The 19,518-nt window shown below is 49.2% G+C and overlaps 1 protein-coding gene across 1 annotated transcript in view; it reads right to left on the bottom strand.

Moving 5' to 3' along the window:
• The window catches only part of ST8SIA2 (ST8 alpha-N-acetyl-neuraminide alpha-2,8-sialyltransferase 2), a 46,347-nt gene that overhangs the window by 15,817 nt on the left and 11,012 nt on the right, over positions 1–19,518 (bottom strand). The window contains exons 2-3 of the mRNA XM_039844013.1: positions 4,314–4,376; positions 571–699 (exon numbers count right to left, since the gene is read on the bottom strand). Coding sequence (XP_039699947.1) covers positions 571–699; positions 4,314–4,376 — 192 coding nt within the window. The remainder of the gene's footprint in view (positions 1–570; positions 700–4,313; positions 4,377–19,518) is intronic.

Genomic DNA, 19,518 nt, shown 5'->3' with positions numbered 1-19,518 from the left:
TGTGGCTTTTCATTTTTACGTCGTCAGAGAAGGGGCGGCCTTCTCAAGCTGCAATGACTGTGTGTGTGTGTGTGTGTGTGGCGGTGTGGGGGGCCAGTGGCAGGGGGAAGCTCTCCAAAGACTCTCCAAATGGGGGGACCGTCACCACAGAAAGGGGGCATGGATGCCAGGCAGGCCCAAGCAGGAACGTCTCTTCATGCATGGGAAGGACCGCTTCCCTGGTGCCCTGTGGGAGAAGCCCCCTGTGGCCTCCACACCCCCGTCCCCCCCCGGCCCCAGGCTCTCGCTGCTGCTGACCCCAGCGCCCCACTCCCTCCGGCCCCAGAACCTCAGCATGGTGCTTCCGCCAACCTCCCCACTGGCCCAGCCGTCGCCCGCACGTGCTGCCTGCTGAGCCCGCCCCGGGGTTTTCTTTCCAACTGACCGCTTACCGATGAAACCCGCCTCAGTGGGAGGGAAACATTTTATTTCTACCCTGACTCCTTTCGATGACAGAGAGCGGCAATTGGCCGGCTTGCGCCGAAGAAGGCCAAGCCCGTCTCCCTTCGCGGAGGTCATAATCACCACTACCTGATCCTCAGAGACAGAGTCTGGTTGTGTCTCCACTTGGCTGAGGCTGGCCGCATGTTGTGCTTAATGCTTTCATTACTCCTCTCAACGACAGCTGGTGACGAGGACCCATTTATTACCACTTCAGCTCTGGAAGGGGAGGGGGAAGAAAAGGAAGAGGGTAGACAGGATCTGTTAGCATGCCGATGACAAGTCTAATAGTTTTGTTTTTGCTCAGGCTTGAATGTAAACTTCTTCAGGAGCGCAAAATTGCAGTTATTACCTGAGAAGGGAAGGGAGTCTATTTATCTTCTGGAAGGCACAGACTCTCTCCCTAAGGTATAAGCCACATACATTCCTGGAGACAGGAAGCGGGTGATCAAACTATTTCTCTCCTCTCCTGCCTCCCAGAGAAACCTAGCAGTCACTGTCAGAATAGTAATACTTCTCCGACTTACTTTTGCAAAGCTCCAAATAGCAGTTGCATGGCAGCCAAGTATCGCATGATGGTTTAGAAACGCAGCAGAAAATAAAAACTTATCAGGGCGGGGTGACGTAGCTTCTCCCTCCTCCCCGACCCCGTCACTCTCTGCTTTGTCACAGGTGCCCCTTAAAACACCCGCCTCGCTCCAGAGTTGTTGGTGCCGTGTCTCTCTCGCACTAGACTAAAAGCAAGGCGGCGGGGGGGGCGGCAAGCACCCTCACTTAGTTTGATACTCCCCAATGGTCTAGTGTAGCAGGTGCTCAATAAATAAGTAGTTGCCGAATTCAAATTTAAATTTTGTCTCGGGGGAGCCTCGATGGACGAGGGAGCTGGCCAGCTGTGTACTCCTGGGGTGAATCACCATTCCGGGTGCCCACCATCTTGCCACTGAACTCGGGAACCCCAGGCATAACCGGACCCACTTGAATGCAGAGGCTTGAAATCTATGCTAGTAGGTTTCTAAGAAACAAGGTTACAGCTACCTCTCTAAAGGCAGGAGCCAGACCACCCCTGCCGGCTGCACACAGATCCACGTGGGTCACGGAGAAGCTCTTTCTGTCTAGGCTGACAGCACACCCTCCCAATTCCAGTGATAAGTGGATTTGTGATGCCCAACTCCGGAGCTTTAAAGAATCCAAAGCAAACGTCTACGTCCTTTGCATTTACCTTGGAACAGCCGCATTGAAAAAAGACGAAATCCTTTTAACGGGATTTGAACCTAATGATCGGTTTTGCTTTCCATAGGTAGAGAAGACATTCATTTGGGGGTGCACCTTGTCTCTGCACATTCTCCCCATACACGTCCATTCTTCAATATTCTTAGCTCCCGTAGATGATGGCACTTGTCTCAGATTCAAATATGAGCAACTTTCGCAGAGGATAGAAAATTAAAGGGTTTGGAGTCAGGCAGACGGACTCCTCTGCCACGTAGACTTAAGGGAAGCCCGTGATGGGGCCCGAAGACCTGACCCTTCGGAATTTTTGCTGCTTTCATGAAAAGAAGCAGAGGGTGTAGTGGAAGGATTTCACAAGCTGTGTGACTGTGGGCGAATCACTTTAATCTGTCCAAGTCTCAGTTTCCCCATTTATAGAAAGTGGGTGCAGGAGAGGAAGCTCTGTAGCGCTAAGGTTCTAGAATCCTAAAAGGACCCCCAATGTCCTCTCCCTATCATGAGGCTCCAGGGGGAGCTGGCTGTGGCTGCATCCCTGTGGCACTGCCGCTTTCCACGTAGGCCGCCGGTGGGAGCAGAGACCCTCAGGGCCATGATTTAGCTGCCACACCCCAAGACCCCAAGTTTCCACGCAGCTTATATCAGGAGGCGTATGTGATAGAAACACTAATATTTGTGACGAGGAGTTGTCTTCCTGGGAGGCAAGCTGACCAGCGACTGGGGACTCTCACGGCTTAGGGCGAATTCAATTTTGGGTGGTGGTCCTCAAGAATGAGCATACTGGGTGCCCCGGACCTCTCAAATTTGCAGAGCTATTCTGCAAATTCGCGGAGGGTGCTTGCAGAGGGGGCCTGCTCCGACACCTCCAGAAGGGCTTCCAGGCTTCTCTGGGACACGAGGTGATGGAGGGAGGAGAAAAAGAGAGAAATGTTGCACGGACAGAGGGGAAAGCCCATTTCTGTCTCCACTTCCTAGTGAAATCTTGGATGGTCTTCCTGGACTTGTAGCCTGGCTCTGTCACTATCTAGCTTGGGGACTTGGGAAAGTCGCTTTGGGTCTCTGATCTCTGCCTTCTTCCCTGTAAAATCGAGAGACGATTAGATAATTCCAGGGACCACTTCTGTCCCCTGGTTGTACGTGCTCTGTGTCGCACAGACACAGGTGGACTGCTGAGTTGAGATCATCTTCTTCAGTGAGTGTGCCTTTATGTCTCCAGCATCCTGTCTGCTCCAGGGACACATTGCTTTGCCCAACTCAGTGGTCATCTTCTGGTGCTGCGGGCACATCCTCAGGGATAGGCGAGCATCAGCTGAGTGCTTTTAAAATCAGGCTGGGCAAGAGCCTTGCAGTCAGAGGTCTTCATCCTTGGAACACCCCTCAAAGTTGCATGATGGTTCCGCTTGAGTGAGGGAAGTGGGGCTCAGAGGGGTTGACGTGACTTTGCCCACAGTCCCAGCTAATAAGCAGTGGGATTGCATCCGGGTCTGCTTGGCTCCCGAGAAGACCGCAGCCCCCACCCCACCCCTAGTGACCGCAGAGCCTGGGGATTCCTGCTCCAGAGACAGAATCATCTTTCTCCAAAAGCTGGAGAGAAATACAAGGTATAGCTGTATGTCTCCAGGCGTAGCATAAGCTCTGTTTGTAGCTCCCAAGTGGTTAAGAGGTCAACGATGGCAGACGCGGGGTGGCAGTTTCCTGAATCAGTCCAGTAGGGTCAGGAATGGACACACCTGACAGGTCTCATACGGTCAAGAGATCACCCCCCAAAATATGGAAGGACACATAACAGACCTCACTCCGAATAATTTGGGCCACTCTCTCCCAGATCGACCGGAATAGGATATTTAGAAAGTAAAAAGCGAGACCTTCATTTTGAGTAGTGACCTCTGTTTACGTCCGACAACTGGGCATCTTCTTTTTCCTTCCCCTGCTCTGTGAGCTTGGGCTTAGCCCTACGGGACAGTTGTCACCGGTGGCGAATGGGGACTCAGAGGCATGGTTCAGCCATAGCCAGTGACAAGCCTGGGTCCGTTGGCTTCCAAAGTATTTGCTCACTCTCCTGCATCAAGCTGTCCCTTGGCCAAGGATTGTCGTGTGAGGAAGCGCTCAGGATTTAGAGTGCCCATCCACTTATCGAGGTTCACGCTACCGAGTCGACTCCCTGTCTTTCAGAGGTCTCAGCAAAGTTTCCGAACGCGCGATTTCCCTCTTGACTTCCTGGAGCAGCCATCTATCACGACGAAATTGGGCGAATGTCCTGATTCCACAGAGTCTCCACCACTCAGCAGAAATTCAAGTTATGAATAAGCTTACTGGTGGCCTAAGTGCTTCAAAGTGGGTGGACTCTTTTTCAGAAAGTGACTCTTAGCATCTGAGCTTTCCATCTCTGCAGCCTCTAGACCTTGGGCCATTTCATGAACTCCTCTCTATTGACAGCCCCCCCCGCCCCCCCGACACCCCCACAAAGTGACTAGGGAAAGGCAAAGCCAAAGTGAAACGAAACAGATCTATTTGCTAAGTAAAAAGGGCACCATCCAGCAAAAGAGGAGAAGCAGATTAATAGCTGCCTTACAGCAAAAACAAATGAACACAAAATCTAATTTACAAACCTATTAGATTTGCTATATAAGCTGTTCACAGCCGATCTGATTGTACCTCTGCCTCCAGAATTCCTGCAAGACAAAGGAAATGCATTATTTATAAGCCCAGCTTTCCTTTGCAAAGCCCTCCTCGATCGCCAGGAGATCCCACAGCCGGCCTTGGAGGACCGCAGAGGGCAGGTGGCATCTTCCTCTGGCCACTTCAGAATGGGCACCATCCTGATCCAGGCGCAAACCCAAGCACTTTGTGGGGAAGGAGGCCTCCCAGAGCCTCCATGACCTACCACTCGGACACCGGTTCAGTTTGCACCGAGGTGTCCACTGGCGACTTCCATTTGAGTCTTGAGACGAAGTCCACTGGGATTAACACCCCCAACCCCCATCGGTCCCACAGGACAGCATGACTCAGCATGGCTCAGCATCTTCTCCCTGGGTTTGCCTGCTTTCCCTCACACCTGTCGAGATGTTATCCCCTCCAAACCCGAGACACTAGGAGTTCAACACAGGCAGCAAGATCGACTTGACAGTGCCTCTGACCGAGTGTGATGGCGATCTGTGTTTGGTGGTAGGAGAAATAATAAGAAGTGGCGTCACTTTGTGGGGTTAGGGGGCCCAGGAGGGGGATGACTAATGGGGCCCTTTGCTCCTCCCTCTGGAGGGGAAGTTTTTGGAGTAAAAACATTCTAAGGTCCTTTCCAGCCCCGCCGTCCACTCAGTGCTGTCAAATTCCATTCTGGACCCGGGCTCTTGGGCCATGAAGTCTCACCCTGGCTTGCTGTCACACTAGGTCGAGGTTTAGATGGATCAATCATCCCCTGGTACCTAGTCCACTCTGCACCCTACGAAGTGTTTTTGCAAAGTTGTATGTGAGACTAATTGTTTTGATTAAGGTAAATCATTTTTCCTACTGCTTATAGGGCGTGTGGTTTGAGGAGGTATGTCTTTGTACATTTTTTTTCTAAGTTCCATCTAACCTTTCAATCAAGGCGTTGATGCACGCCAAAGAAACGATTAAAATTCCTGGGAAAGCTGAATATTTGAGGTAATAATGTGACTTAATGAGAACCCTGTGGGGAAAGTTCATGTCTATCTCCAAACTGGTGTTAAGTCTAGATTTTTTTTTTTTTTATCAGCTCTCTTTAGGATTCACATACTTACAGATCAAATGCGCGTGTACGTGTGCATGTGTATGTATGTGTGTGTGTATAAACACATATACCTATCTTTTCCTGATAGACCGAAATGTCGTTTAAACGTTATTTGGAGCAGGCAGTGTCCCTCCCATTTCATAGCCAGATGACCAGACAACAGGAAGGATGCTATGCCCAGTGTCCCAACCCAGAGCTCCCTCCAGGCCTCAAATTTCATCACTTCCAGTCTAGCTCTTGACTACACAAAATATCATCTCATCTTCACACTTCAACATCAATGCCTAATATTTCTTTTTTGTTGTTCCTCCCATCCCACCGTGGGATGGCCGAGCTCCTGCCTTCTAACTCAGAGTCCAGGAATATCTGGCCGGCTCTGGCCCCATAACCATCATCCACTTGGGTCAGACCCCAAGGGCTTTCCTGGGCTCTGTGCTGTCCACATGTCACTGACCTTTGGCATCCCCTGCCCCGACCCCATCCCTCAAGGTCAGCACCCTTTGCAGGGAGAGAAGACCAGCTGGGCCAGACGTTAAGTCAAGAACAGTAATTAAAATAGTCAACAAAAAATGTCATCCAGAAGTGCTGCGGATAAGAATTGATACATGATTTTTTATAAATCACTATCAATGAGAAATTTGGTAAATGGTTTGGAGTAGTTGGTTCACAGTCTGGAGGTGGTTTGGGGGAATCAGTTGAGCGTTATCTGTGTTACCCTACTCTAGACAGCAAAATTAATTTCAAGTGGCTTTAACTAGTGTTTCCCAAGCTTCAGTAATTCGCACATCCCTGTCCCAATTTGTGGTATTTGTTAGTCCCCCACCCTATTATCTACTCTGTTTTAAAAATGGCTCGTCTTTAAAAATGTACCCTTATTCTAAGCAATGCCATCTGTGAAAATACAGGTTTGGCACCATGATTATCTACTCATTTGAAAAAAAAACCCAGAACATCATTAACAGAAAAAAACATTTATGGAAGGAATTCCTAAAATCATCTTACATTATCACCTAGAATACTTATAGCACCCTCTGGCAAAGACTGAATTAAATAATTTTAAAGTTATAAATAAAAATTAAAATATTATAGATAAAATTATCGATATATCATATATGCACATTATAATTTTCATTATATATAATATATAATTAGTATATCACATACCATATATTAATATATATTATATATTATATGCTAACAATATAGAATTTCACACACTAAAAATTTGTTTAAATTATAAAAATTATAAATAATATTTAAAGAAGGCAAGTCATAAGAAATTGATAAGAAAATAAGAAAATGGAAGAGAATATTTATCAAATCTTTGATGATGTATGTGAAGGACTTTTTAAATTCAGAAGAAACTGTAAGAGAAAATGTAGATAGATTTGACTTCATAAAAATTTAAAACTCTGCTTATATGAAAAGCAGACCTGAACAAATTCTGCTCAGTGTCTTTCATGAAATCTAAGAGGGCTTCAGGTGAGGACAGCCCTGCATCCATGCCTCTGTCTGGTTTCAGGTAACCAAGCTTGGCCAGGTCCTAAACACAGTAAACAATGGGCCTTGAAGGGCACCTTTCAAAGGCGAACCGACCAATCCAGAGCCCACACCCCTGCCATCTCCTTTACTGAGGGCTCACGCTCTGGGCCACTTAGTCCTCTGCTCTAATCACCCCAGAACCAGGTACTAACAACCAGGGGCAGCCCCTAATGTCCTAGAGCCCCCGAAATTATTCAAACCCCTAATCCTAAACCTGCTTGCTCTGCCTCGTCCTTCCTTCTCATGGACACCACAGCAGAGGCTCTTGCCCAGAGTCCCCCCGCTCACCCCCCACCTTGTCTCCTGAGTGAACTGGTGTTTCTCCAGGTGGCCCCCGGATGGCGTGGCATGCCCCTTCCTTTTGTGATCGAGGAGGCCAACAAACCCTCTTTGCAGTGGCAGCCTCCTCCTCATCGGTTGGCCTGACCGTAACTAAATAATAATAAAACCTCTATGCAAACAAAGGGGTCTTGTTCACCTTTTTAGCCTCACATCGTGCCTTGCCCACCCGGGGCACGGTGACTCCGACCTGACGCCAACATTACGTGAGACCTTCCTTCCTAAGTCCTCCCTGCAGTTAGTTTCCACGCCCCGTGCCTGCCTGTCATTGACACCTGTCCAAGACACATCCTGCCTCTCAGATAGCATGGAACGAGGCAGACCGTCAAATCCAGAGACTCTCAGACGGCAGACGTTTGGCTCAAAACGAATCACATCAATTGGCAAAGGATTTCTTCTCCCTAATTATGGTTTGCCTTCGGTGTTATTAAAATAAGCTTACATGCCTTGTGATGGGGGAAGGCTGATACCTCTGTGGTTTGAGGGACAGAAGAAGATGATTAAGTGAGAAAAAGTTGCTAAAGATAATTCACAACGTGCTGAAATCCCAGAAACATAGATGCTTAGATCATCCAAATGAGAAAAATACACGGGCAAGCACTGCACACACTATAACGAAGTCTATAAAATAAGGTATAATATCGGTAATAACCAGTGTCCGCTGGACCCTGATAAGGATTCTCAGACAGTGATAACGGAGGGTGACTACTTTAAAGGTCTACAAATGGCTAAAAAGAACATCCCATGCACGGCTGGACCAGTTTTTTAGTAAAAAGCAATTAGTGAACTTGAAAACTATATTTCTGTTTGGCCTCTTCACCTAAGTCTGTTTATTGACAGGTTAGATAACATGCAGCATGTTGGGGGGCTCATAGCTGGATCAGAACCTCCCATGTTCTCGGTTTCTCGCCGGAGAGTCAGGCTCAGTAAATGAACTCTGGGGGTGCTGACAGCTTTAATTAAGAGTCTGGACCTAACTTACACCATTGAGTAATCTTGAGACTAGACGATTAAGCTAAAGCACAATTCATGAATTTACAGCTGGTTCTTCCTTTATGGTTTGGGGAAGATACCAAGGGCTTTTTTTCCAGTTGGCGTATAAACCACTGGAGTTCCTGCCTATTGACCCCCAAAGACACATGATAAATATACGTCCCCACAGACAGAGGATGGGGGAACAGCAACAAAAACGATGACTTATTTGGGGGCAGTCGTATGAACAGAGGCTTCCCAAATTAGGGTTTCTGCGTGTGTGTGTGTGTGTGTGTGTGTGTGTGTGTGTGTGTGTGTGTGTGTGTGTGTGTGTGTGTGTGTGTGTGTGTGTGTGTGTTTTATTGTGATGAAATATACATAACATAGAATTTCCATTTTAACCCTTTTAAGCATACAGTTCAGTGGCAGAAGTATATTCACAATGTTGTGTAGCCATCACCACTATCTTCACAAAATTTTTATCACCCCCAAACGGCAACGCTACACCCATTACACGATAACTCCCCAGTCCCTCCTTTTCGCAGCCCTTGGTAAACTCTATTCTACTTTCTCTCTCTCTGAATTTGCCCGTTCTAAATATTTTATGTAAGCGGAACTATACAACCTGTGCCCTTTGCGTCTGGCTTCTTTTACGTAGTAGTATAGTGTTTTCAGGGTTCCTGCACGTCGTAGCAGGTATCAGAAGCCTGGCTTTGGATGCGGCAGCTCTAAGGAGGCAGAAGATCGGGGAGACAAGAGAGGGACAAGCCCCTCCGAAGTGCTGCGTCTGGAGCCTCGAGCGCCTGTGATTAGAACAGAGGCAGCTGACCAAGGCTTAAAAGGGGCTCTTCCTTGCCCAGCGCTTCCTTGGCTAGGAGCTTCCCGAAGTCGTTGCTGGCAAACTGAGCTTTGCTGTCCATGTCCTTCTCCATCTGAGGAGCTGGTGGAACTCGGCCAAGTGCTCAGATGGGCGAGGGGCCCAGTCTTGGTAGATCCATGGCACAGCCTCTCAGCACGAGGCTGGCAACGAAAGTGTCTGCAACAGCCCTAGCAGTGGGAAGCCTGGGGCCCCATCTCTGGACTGGGCTGATTTGCATTCCTGAGGAGACTCTGTCACAGGTGTCTGTGAGGCACTCTGAGCAGGAGGCCGTTGCAGAGTTCGTGACCACAGGCTTATTGGTCACTGTGAGACCACCCCTCTCCCTCAACTGCCTGGATACCAGCTGCACCAATGGAGAACTTCTAGTCATCTAGTCTACAGCATCTTCAGTAGCCACCTCTGGTTAGATCCGGATGAAGGACTTGTACCCATTCACCAGCTGTTAGGAGTGGCGTAATGACTGGGGTCATCAGGAGACCCAAAGTTCAAGGTCATATTTTCTAAACTCGAAGAATGAGAGGCTACTGCACCGTTCCCCACCTGCTTAGAAGTGCAACCAGCCTTTCCAATCACGTTCCACAGCAATTCCAAGGTTCTCTGTCCTGTAGATTACAAGTCAGCAAACTTCTCCTTTAAAGGGCCAGGCAGTAAATAGTCTAGGCTTTGTGGGCCAAGAGAAGGTATTGGAGATCTTATGCAGACGCAGATGCTTAAGCAACGAAAGCAAACACATTTCCACAAATTTTTTTACTGATGAAATTAAAAAATGTGCTGATAACAATTAAGGACTTTTTTTTTTTTAGTAATAGGTTTATTAATGAGAAGAACGTAATTTTGCGTGTTATCCTGAATATCTCTTTTGGGCTTACCCTCTAACTACCTGTACCGCGTTGGAGAGCTTTTCGTATGGGGAAGCAGGTTAAGAGCAACAGGTCTGAGATAAGACTGGATGTGAATTCTAGCTGTGTGATCTCTGACTCCTCCTTAACCCATCTGAAAGTTTCCCTTTTTGTTTCCCCATCTATAAAATGAGTAACAGAATCTGCTTCGTGGGTTGTTGTAAAGATTGCATGGGCTGATCGACGAATGCAAAGATTTAGAACAGTGCAGGACATATTAACATTAATGTTACACTTCTCATTATTTCTTTCCCTGACTTGAAAAATGCAAAATCATCTCGGCTCGAGGGCTGGCCGACATGACCTGTGAACCTCCTTTGCTCTCCCCTGCTCCAGGATGTTAAGAGTAAAATGCCAGCTCGCCCTCCACGCGGGTGGCACCGTCGTCATCCTTCTCCCGGATGACTTCCTTGCAGTTTCGGTAGGCTTTTTGCTCCCATAAACACAGCTTTCCTGAAGTCACAGCTCCAACAGGGAGGGCCATGAAACCCCTGCACTGTCAGCTTGTTACCAGCACGAGAACTCCTGCGGCTTACACGAGCTGGAACTGGCCGGTCCCTTCTGGAGTGCCAGCCAAGACTCGGCGTGACCGTAAAGGTCACAGCAGCTTCAGCTGTGCAGGCGGCAAGTAACGCGTCTAGCATGACGCTTGCACCAAATTTAGATTTATTCCTGGTGCCGCCCATGAATAGTACCAGTTTCTTACTCCTCTCTAGTTCTACCCGTTCAACCAACTTCTTGCTCACCTAGGCGCTCGACAGTCTCTGTGACACCTTTTCCTGCAGAGCAAATCTCATCATTGTACCAAAGCTCTTGAACGTCATCGGTACTGATACGGGACTGGGCATGGAGCTCTGGAGAAACGGGTGTAGGTTTCGATCTTGACAATGGCATTTCCATGACAACGGAGATCTCTGGCATTGGGCTTCCTGGGTGGGTACCGCAGGTGCCAATGGGGAGGGTTAATTCAGCACCTTCACGTTAAATATTAGCTCGATTCGATTTAGCCATTTGCTCTGATTTCAGCGAACCCGAGCTTGTTAATCAGCTCCCATCCGTGTACGAAAAGGTACCTGTCCACTCTCGCTCTTCCCTCCTCTGCTTTTAGAAAACTTCCGCGAGAACTCAGAGCTTTGATTTTGTTCCAGCCAGTTCCCCGAGCACGTACATGCGTCTGCACATCACAAAGCAAGTAAACAAGTCCCTTGGATGGCAGGCATCTCCCACCACATTTCTTCCTGATCCTTTCTCGTCGTTGAAACTGTCACCTGTAACTGGGGTTGGGGGCTGGGGACAAATAATATATACCATCCACACCAGAACACTGTTGGAGTCAAGGGAGGCACTGACAAGAACTGGGCTTACCAATGGGTGTGGGACTTGTAGACCTCCACCCCACACCCATCTCATAAAGGAAACAGACTTTATGAGACAAAGACTTCTAAGAACGCTTCATCCCCAAATCCTGGCCATTCAAAAACCCTGCAATCAAAGCAGTTAAAACTCAAAAGCAATAGATATGTATGCCGTTGGTGGAGCCGGAGATGCTGGCAGCTTCACCTAGCACGTGGCTTCGCCTCCAGCCCCTCAGACTGGGGCCGAGCATAGGACGGGGTCTTATTCCTCGCTGTCGTGCCGTGGGAGCGGGGTATCTCCTGCACATCAAACATGCTTAGAGAGGACTGTCAATTAACAGATGAGTCAAAAATGCTGCAGCCGCCCCTCCACTGCAGAGAAGAGGGTTCAGCGTCCTGGAAGCATGGCTTGGGTGCAGAAGGAGGCCAACGCCAGCCTCACTGCTACTCCCCACCTAACCATACCCACCAGGTGTGCTCCAGGCCCAGGGCCCCCGCACTGGCCGTTCCCTCCCTAGGGCGCTCACTGCCCCCTTTTTCAAATATTGGTTCAAATGTCACCTTCTCAGGGCAGCCGGCCTTCCCTGACCATGCCATTTAAAATAGCATTTGCTCTCCTCCTCCCCGCACTGTGGCCCTCCCCACCCCCACCTCCCCTTATCTTCCTCTCACCAAATTCACGTATTAAGTGCACTGCCCGACTCTGCCACTGGAACGGAAGCTCCATGACGGAAGCGCCGCGTCTGCCGAGCGCAGTGCCAGGACATCATCAGGGGGCGATGAATATTGGTGAATAGACGGGATCTGCCCCCTCCCTTCCTTTGGTACGGCGGAGGAGACACCTGTCCCGAGCTCTGAACTGCGTCCCTCCCGGCCTTTCGTGACTCACGTTCTATCCATTACGTCTGTTTCTCTTCCACCTGTTCGGCAGCTTCCTTTTAGCTGTGCGATCATTGCGATACTAGTCTGGGACCTAGGATGTGCCGAGGTCTGTTCTACACATTTTATATTGTTCATTCAAGCCTCGCACAGCCATGTCAGGCAGAAACAGCTCTCCGTTCCTACACGAGAAGAAACTGAGGCACAGAGAAGGCGCAACACTCGTCTCGGGCTACACAACGACGTCGGGACACCAGCATTCGAACCGACAGACCGGCTCAGGAACCCAGCGTTCTGCCGCATCGCCGGCTCACACCGACTCGCATTCACACATACGCATTTGCTTCGCTCATCTTAAGCAAGCAACTCAACTCGAATGCCACATTCTCTTCAGCTACTTCTCTATCCCTCGCCGGTGCTTCGCAAACTTCTTCAAAGACTCTTCTGCACCAGCTGCCTGTTTCCGCGCTGCCCGCTCTCCTGGTACCAGCCCAATTTGGTTTATGTCCCCGTCACTCTGTCAAGAGAGCTCTTATGTGAACACCTTGCAATGGACATTTCTCCTTTCCCACCTTATTTGAACCCTGTTGGTGTTTCACGATGGTGGCCACTTTTTCCTTGTTGGCTACGTATAAAGCCAGGTCTGACCACAGGGTGGCCCTGGGCAGACATCCTCCCTCTGGAGAAAATATGTTACTGAGAGGAAGCATGACATACGATCCCAAGTGAAGAGATGGGTCAGGGTCCTTGGGGCACAGTTAAGATTTCTTCTGGCTCAGAAATACATTATTTTAAATCATCTCCTCTCAATCCTTTGTACATGTACAATGACATCAAACCCTTCCTTGATTCTTACTGTTCCCCTGGCGGACAGTGCCCCCAAGTAAAAAAAAAAATCTCAATTTTTCCTCTATATTCACACGAACACGATTTTGTCCAGCATTACTTTCTACAGTTTTTCTTACAAAATACTAGTTTTATAAGACTTCCAAATATAAAATATTGTTGAACGTTTTTTTTTCCCCCAAATGAAACAGTCTCTCTTCCCTCCACCAAAATTACTTCCTAAGAGTGACACCTTCACCATCCCAGGTGACAATCACTATCCCAGATGGACACGTTAACAAAACGCATCCCTAGGAAGTGGATGCAGATTCCAAGAGACCAATGAAAGACAGTGATAACTTTGTTTGCATGAGCCCTACCTTATGCCAGGCCCCGTACCAGTGGCATGATAATTTTTGTATTTCTAACTCGGTTTTAGAAATAGGACACAACGGGTCCAAAAAGGTTAAGTGATGTTCCCAGGGTCACCCAGCAAGTCAAGCGGCAGAGTAGGGATTCAGATCACGGACTGCATGTCGCCACGATCTCCTGCACCTTCAGAAAGCTGGCCTCTGCACCCTGCCCTTCACCTGCTACATGTAAAGATTTAATACATAGTCGAAGAGGCACCTGAGAATTAAGAGGAAGCAAAGGTTACTCAACAGGTAGTTGTGAGACAGTTGGCGAGCTAATTGGAGAAGTATTCACGTTAGATTCTCCACCTACATCATAGCAATAAGGATAAAATGTGATCCAGCCATTAAAAGCTATGCTCGGGAATGGTTTCATATGAAAATTAATTCAATTCTCCTGTTGAGGTCTGTTTGGGCTGCTAGTACGAAATACTACAAACCGGATGGCTTCTAAACAGAAATTTATTGCTCACAGTTCTAAAGGCAGGAAGCCTGAGATCGAGTACGAACATGGTTGGCTGAGGGCCATCTTCCGGGCTGCAGACTGCCTCCTGTGTCCCCACAGGGCTTCAAGGCGAGGGCGCTCTGAAAGGTCTCTTTCATAAGGGCGCTAATCCCATTCATCAGGGCTCCACCCTCCTGACCTTGTCACCTCCCAAATGCCCCACCTCCTAAAGCCATTGCATGGGGCACGGGGGGGCGGTTAGGATTCCAGCACGTGAATTTAGGGGGACACAAGCATTTAAACCACAGCATCTCTACAGGCCGGCTGCTTAGCGTCCATCTTCGATAGTCACTGGGCCTCCTGCTGCAGGCACAGTATGAACGTCGGCCATCATTGTCCCTCCTCCATTGCATCAGGAACCTGTGACCGCGAAACCTTAACCGAGAGATCGGCGACCCTGAAAACGTCTCGTTTCATTCACGTGGCACGACATAGATGAATCTGTGCTCTTTACAGAGAAGCAGAGCGAATGCCCGGCTGCCAGTCCTGCAAGCCACGCTTCGCCCGTGAACCCACCAGGCCGGGACTTGAAAGTCCTCTGCCTCGAGCCGGCCTTTCATTTCCTCTCTTTTGTTCACTCCCTGGCTGACGACATTCAGAAGCAGTGTCCCTATTATCGTCAGCTGCAGCCTTTTCCCGAGAAAAACCCCCGGAGGGCACCCAGGATGGAGAGGGCTTTGAAGTCTCTTTTCTTCTGCGTGTTTGATGTGTCCCCTTCCCCATCGGCCTGGTCCTGGATAAATGTCCACTCCTTCTGCCCAGCAGTCGTGTCTTCTGGAAAGAGGACAGCCAGGGCCATCGGCGAGAGGACTGGCGTTCTGGCTCCTGATGGGCTGTGAATCTTTGCAGTTCTAGACTTTTCTAAGTCTTTTTGGATGATCTGTCCATATCCGACAGTAGGGTATTTAGGTCCCCTACTACGATAGTGTTTTGGTCTGTTTCTCCCTTTAGTTCTGTTAGTAATTGCTTTACATATTTTGGGGCTCCCTGGTTGGGAGCAGAGATATTAATTAAGTGTTATGTCTTCTTGGTGCATGATTCCCTTTATCATTATGAAGTGTCCCTCAGTATATCTTTCTTTACCTCTTTTAATTTCGAAGTCTATTTCGTCTGATAGTAGATTTTCTAGGTCTCGATGTCCTTCCCGATAAATCAGGATTCTGTCGTGACGTTACAGTGAGAAGCACTGGGCAGACGTGAACGTCAGCTGCAGTGCTGTTAGCTGGGGTGACGGCTACTGCCCTCTGGAGCAGCCGACCTCAGGGCAGTTGCCTTTCGACAGTGCTGTCCATTTGAGAGAAATAAGGATCAGTGGATGGCAAGACATGGAACACGTTAACCATGTCAGGACCATGATTGCCACTGCTGCTCCCGCTTTGCGACAGGCCCTGAGCTGGGCACTGGAGTTGCCGTGGGGATGGAGACAGGGTCCCTCGTGAAAGTGCTTGAGATCTAAATCTGGGGACAGGAAACCCTTACACGCTAGTAAGGAACAGTCACGAACACCCATCCAGGCGTCGTCGGTGCTAAGAAGCAGAAGTCGTAGGAGATTACAGACTGGGGGTATACTCGGGAGTGGAGAGGGAAGAGCCGTTTGGAGGGGCAGCGTTGGGTCAGAACCCTAAATTATGAGGGGGAGCCAGCCTCACCAAGGGCTGTAAGAAGAGTGTCAGGCAGAGGGGCCTCCACAGGCCCCAGCCCCAGAGGCAAGATGCGAGAACAGATCCCAATCTTCCCTCGTTTGAAGTTCATGATATTTCTGGGCCTCTCTCTCCCCACCTCTGATCATTGGTCCCATTTTCACGCCAGGTTGTGCTTTTATCATACGACCTTTCCCCCCTTACCTTCTCTCCTCCCACTGTTTCTCCATCTCGTTTTCACAAATTCACTCTTTGATTTGTGAAACAGCCTCCTCCAGCCTGGTCTCCACCCCTGACCTGCTTCTCCTTTCTTCTCAGACCTCCAGCGAGGCCAGACTAGAATCCCGACTCCCTTGTATCAGAGTCCGCCCCTTGAAATCTCACATCACCTCACCAGCCTAAGGAACGAAGTCCCAGCGATGCCACCTGGGGCCCGCTGATGACCGCGCCTCCCGGCCCCGGAGCATCTTCCTCGGCTCTCGCCTGTCCTGCGCCCTGCTTTGGCCTCTTGCTTCTCCTCTCGCCTCGTCGACTGTCCTTCTCCGTGGCGTTTGCTACCTTGGTTTCTCCTCCCTAACTCTCTGAACAAGAGCAAAGACCAGGGCTCACTCTTGGGGACTCTGTTTCTTTAGGCATTTCATCTCCACTCGTGGCTTCAGCTGCCATCTCCCCACAAGTGGCTTCTGATCTTCACATCCAGCTCTGACCTTTCTCCTAAATGTTATTCTCCTGCAAATGGGTCCCCGTGGCCCACCACCTAGATGACCACGGACGAGCCCCTTCCCATCTCAGGGTCTTTGTTGCTTGCTGTGTCTGTAAAATAATGGGGAGTGGGCGGCCTCACACTCCAATAATTGGTGATTCAGTGATTTTTGCATGTCTTCATTCCCACACAGATGAACTCTGTCCTCCTCAAATCATCACGTTTAAAACCAGAGCCATCATAAGACCTTAAGACACAGCTTAGCCTGTGGATTCTTACACCCACAGCAGAGCCATCATCAGACCTTAAGACACAGCTTAGCCTGTGGATTCTTCCACCCACAGCAGGCTCAGCCACTGTCCCAGGCACCACGGACGGTCCCAGAGTGCTGCTGTTTCTTCTCTGTGGCCAGGACACCCCCCTCATTCTTGCTTTCTTTTTGTGCCACCGCAGCCCAGACCCTCAGTACTGCTCCCGCAGATGACTTGGGTGGTGGCGCTCCCACTCCTGCTTCCTCTGAGCCACTTAACCATCGTCTGCATCTTCTTGTTCAGGACACTTCAGGGCTCCCAACTGTTTGTCACAGCGCCTCAGTGTCGTGGATCCCTTTGAGCATCCTTTAAAAGGTAGGGATCCTTCGCCCAGAAAAAAATGCCTACCATTTCAAGAGGTTCACGAGTCTCCTGAAATCCATCACAGGCTCTTTAGAAGTCTTTGGACCCTGGCTTGAACCAGAGCAACTCCCAGAGAACCAAGTGTGAGTTCTTCAGCCTCTGACAGTCTGCTCCGAGCCCTCCGCCCGACTTCCCTGCCTCCATTCGAGCCAAGCCACAAAAATAAGACTAGCTCCTTGCGTACTCCTGGTCTTTGGCCGAGGTCATTCTCCCCGTCTGGATCACCAGCTTCATTCCGCTTCCAGCTAGGTCCTCGGACCCTGCCTGCAAGTCCCATCCTGATCCTGCCTTTTTCAGACAATGTCTCTCCGGTCCCCAGTTCTTTGTGGGGACTCCCTCTTTGGAGATCTCAGAGTACGAAGCATCAGTACCATTGGCACAACAGCGTCATTTTTGTTCTTATTACAAAAGGGGACAGAGACTGCCACCGGGATGTTTGTTAGTGACAAGGAATCTTCCTGATACCCACAGGAAGAAGGCTTCCCCAAGCCCCCAACTTAACTAGGTGGGATGATAACTTTTGTATATTTATTACTCACACTCCCACGCTTTTCTAAAACACGGTCTATTGAGCATAATTCATCTGGAACACCAATTCCGCTGTAATGCAGTGATTCTCCAAGTGGTGCCGAGAGGCGGAGAACAGCCATGCTATCGAGCGGCTTCACGAGCTGCGAGAGCATCGACTGCAATGCCGGCGCGGAGCAGATGCTCGGTGCGTTAGTTTGCCTTCCTCTTCTTTCAAGTGGCTATTTTTCTTTCTTTTTTTAATGTAGAGCAGGTGGTGGATGAAAATGGATCAGCACCTATTTATTGCCCTGCTCTGAAATTTTAGGCAGGGCAGGGAATTTAGAGGCATAGCCAAAGGATGAGCTATTTCGAGTCAGTCTAGACCAGGGAACTCACTGAGGGAGGCTCCCAGACCTGGGCATTTGTCTAACCCTCATTTCGAAGATGGGGGACACTGAGGCCCAGGAAGCCTAGAGCCTGACCTTGAGGTCATATATGGCCTGCTGGTGGCAGACCCACAACCAAGCCCAGGACTCTGACCTCAGAACACGTTTCTCATCCTCACACACGAACTCGCTCCCCGGCCGGACCACAAGGCCCTCGAGCACGTTCTCCGTGCTGTGTGCATCTCTGCATGTCTCTAGTGTCTAGCACAGGGCCTGCAAGCCCCTGCGTATTGCGAATCGGATGCATTTCACTCAGGCAGCTTTGCGATGGCTGCATAAGCTCACGGAAACTGTCACAGACACCAGGTACCGGGGGGGCGTTCTGAGGCCTTTCTCCAGGGGCACTGTGAGTGGCTTGTCAGGCAGCCGTTTCTGCACAGAATCAGAAACAGATGGACTTTTCCAGTGGACTGGCCCCTGGCAGATAGCGTGTGCTGGTTATGCTGAAACACTGCTTTCAAAATAGAATTACTGAGCCTCTGCCAGGTGCTATGCACTTGGTATACAGCGATGAACGGGACAGAAATGGCCCCTTCCCTCATGGAAAGTCATCTCGTGGAAGATGAAAAAAATTAGAACAAAAGTAAATACACTACCACCTAGTCCAGGCCCAATAATCCCCTCCAGTGGCTAATCTCCCACCTGTTTCCAAGAGAGAAAATAAAAACAACACTTGCACAATGGGGCTCTGATAAAGACCCCAAATCCAAAAGTCAATACATTTTACTTTATTTTATCTCAATTGATCTCAACTCCCAAATGTTCCAGCTTCAAAAGCTAAGATTAGGTTCCATTAAGCCAGCCAGGCCAGCATTGATTTAAAAACCCTCCTTGACGCTATAGGATGGAGGAGGTTATAGACCCCTATTAATCTCCTTGTTATCAGCTTGATCTTAGCCTGCCAGGAGCCAGCTCACTTGATTCCCTATTCTGGCCATATCTCTCCAGTCCCCTGGCTTCTGAGTACCAGGCCATGGAGGCTGGGTAGCACCACAAGGCACCCTGCCAACAATACTTACTTAAACCGTGGGGTGGTCTTGCTTCACGGAATGGGAAAAACGTAAAGTGGTTTCATCTATAAATAAGATGGAACTCAATGGGTTTCAAATCAGACATTTATGGCGGGGGTGGGGGGACTTCTCTTCCTTCTGATTTTCTTAATACCATTTTCTTCTCACTTATTCGATTGTAAGAATACAGTATAGAATACGTATAACCTACAACGAGTGTGTTCATCCCCTGTTTACGTCATCAGGAAGGCTTCTGGTCAACAGTGGGCTATTAGTAGTTAAGTTTTGCTTTTTGTGTTTTTGGGGGGCAGGAGGGGGGCATCAAAAGTTACATTTGGACTTTCGACGGCACGGGGCATCGGTGCCCCTAACCCCCAAATAGTTCATTCAGGGTCAACTGTATATGAAGGATGACAGAATGTAGGTGACAGGGGCCTTTCTGAGCCTCAAGAAATTAACACTTCCTGCCAGGTC

Source organism: Pteropus medius, unplaced genomic scaffold (assembly GCF_902729225.1).
Source record: "Pteropus medius unplaced genomic scaffold, Ma_sr-lr_union100, whole genome shotgun sequence".
NCBI lineage: Eukaryota > Metazoa > Chordata > Mammalia > Chiroptera > Pteropodidae > Pteropus > Pteropus medius.
This window is presented reverse-complemented; position numbering and strand designations above follow the sequence as displayed.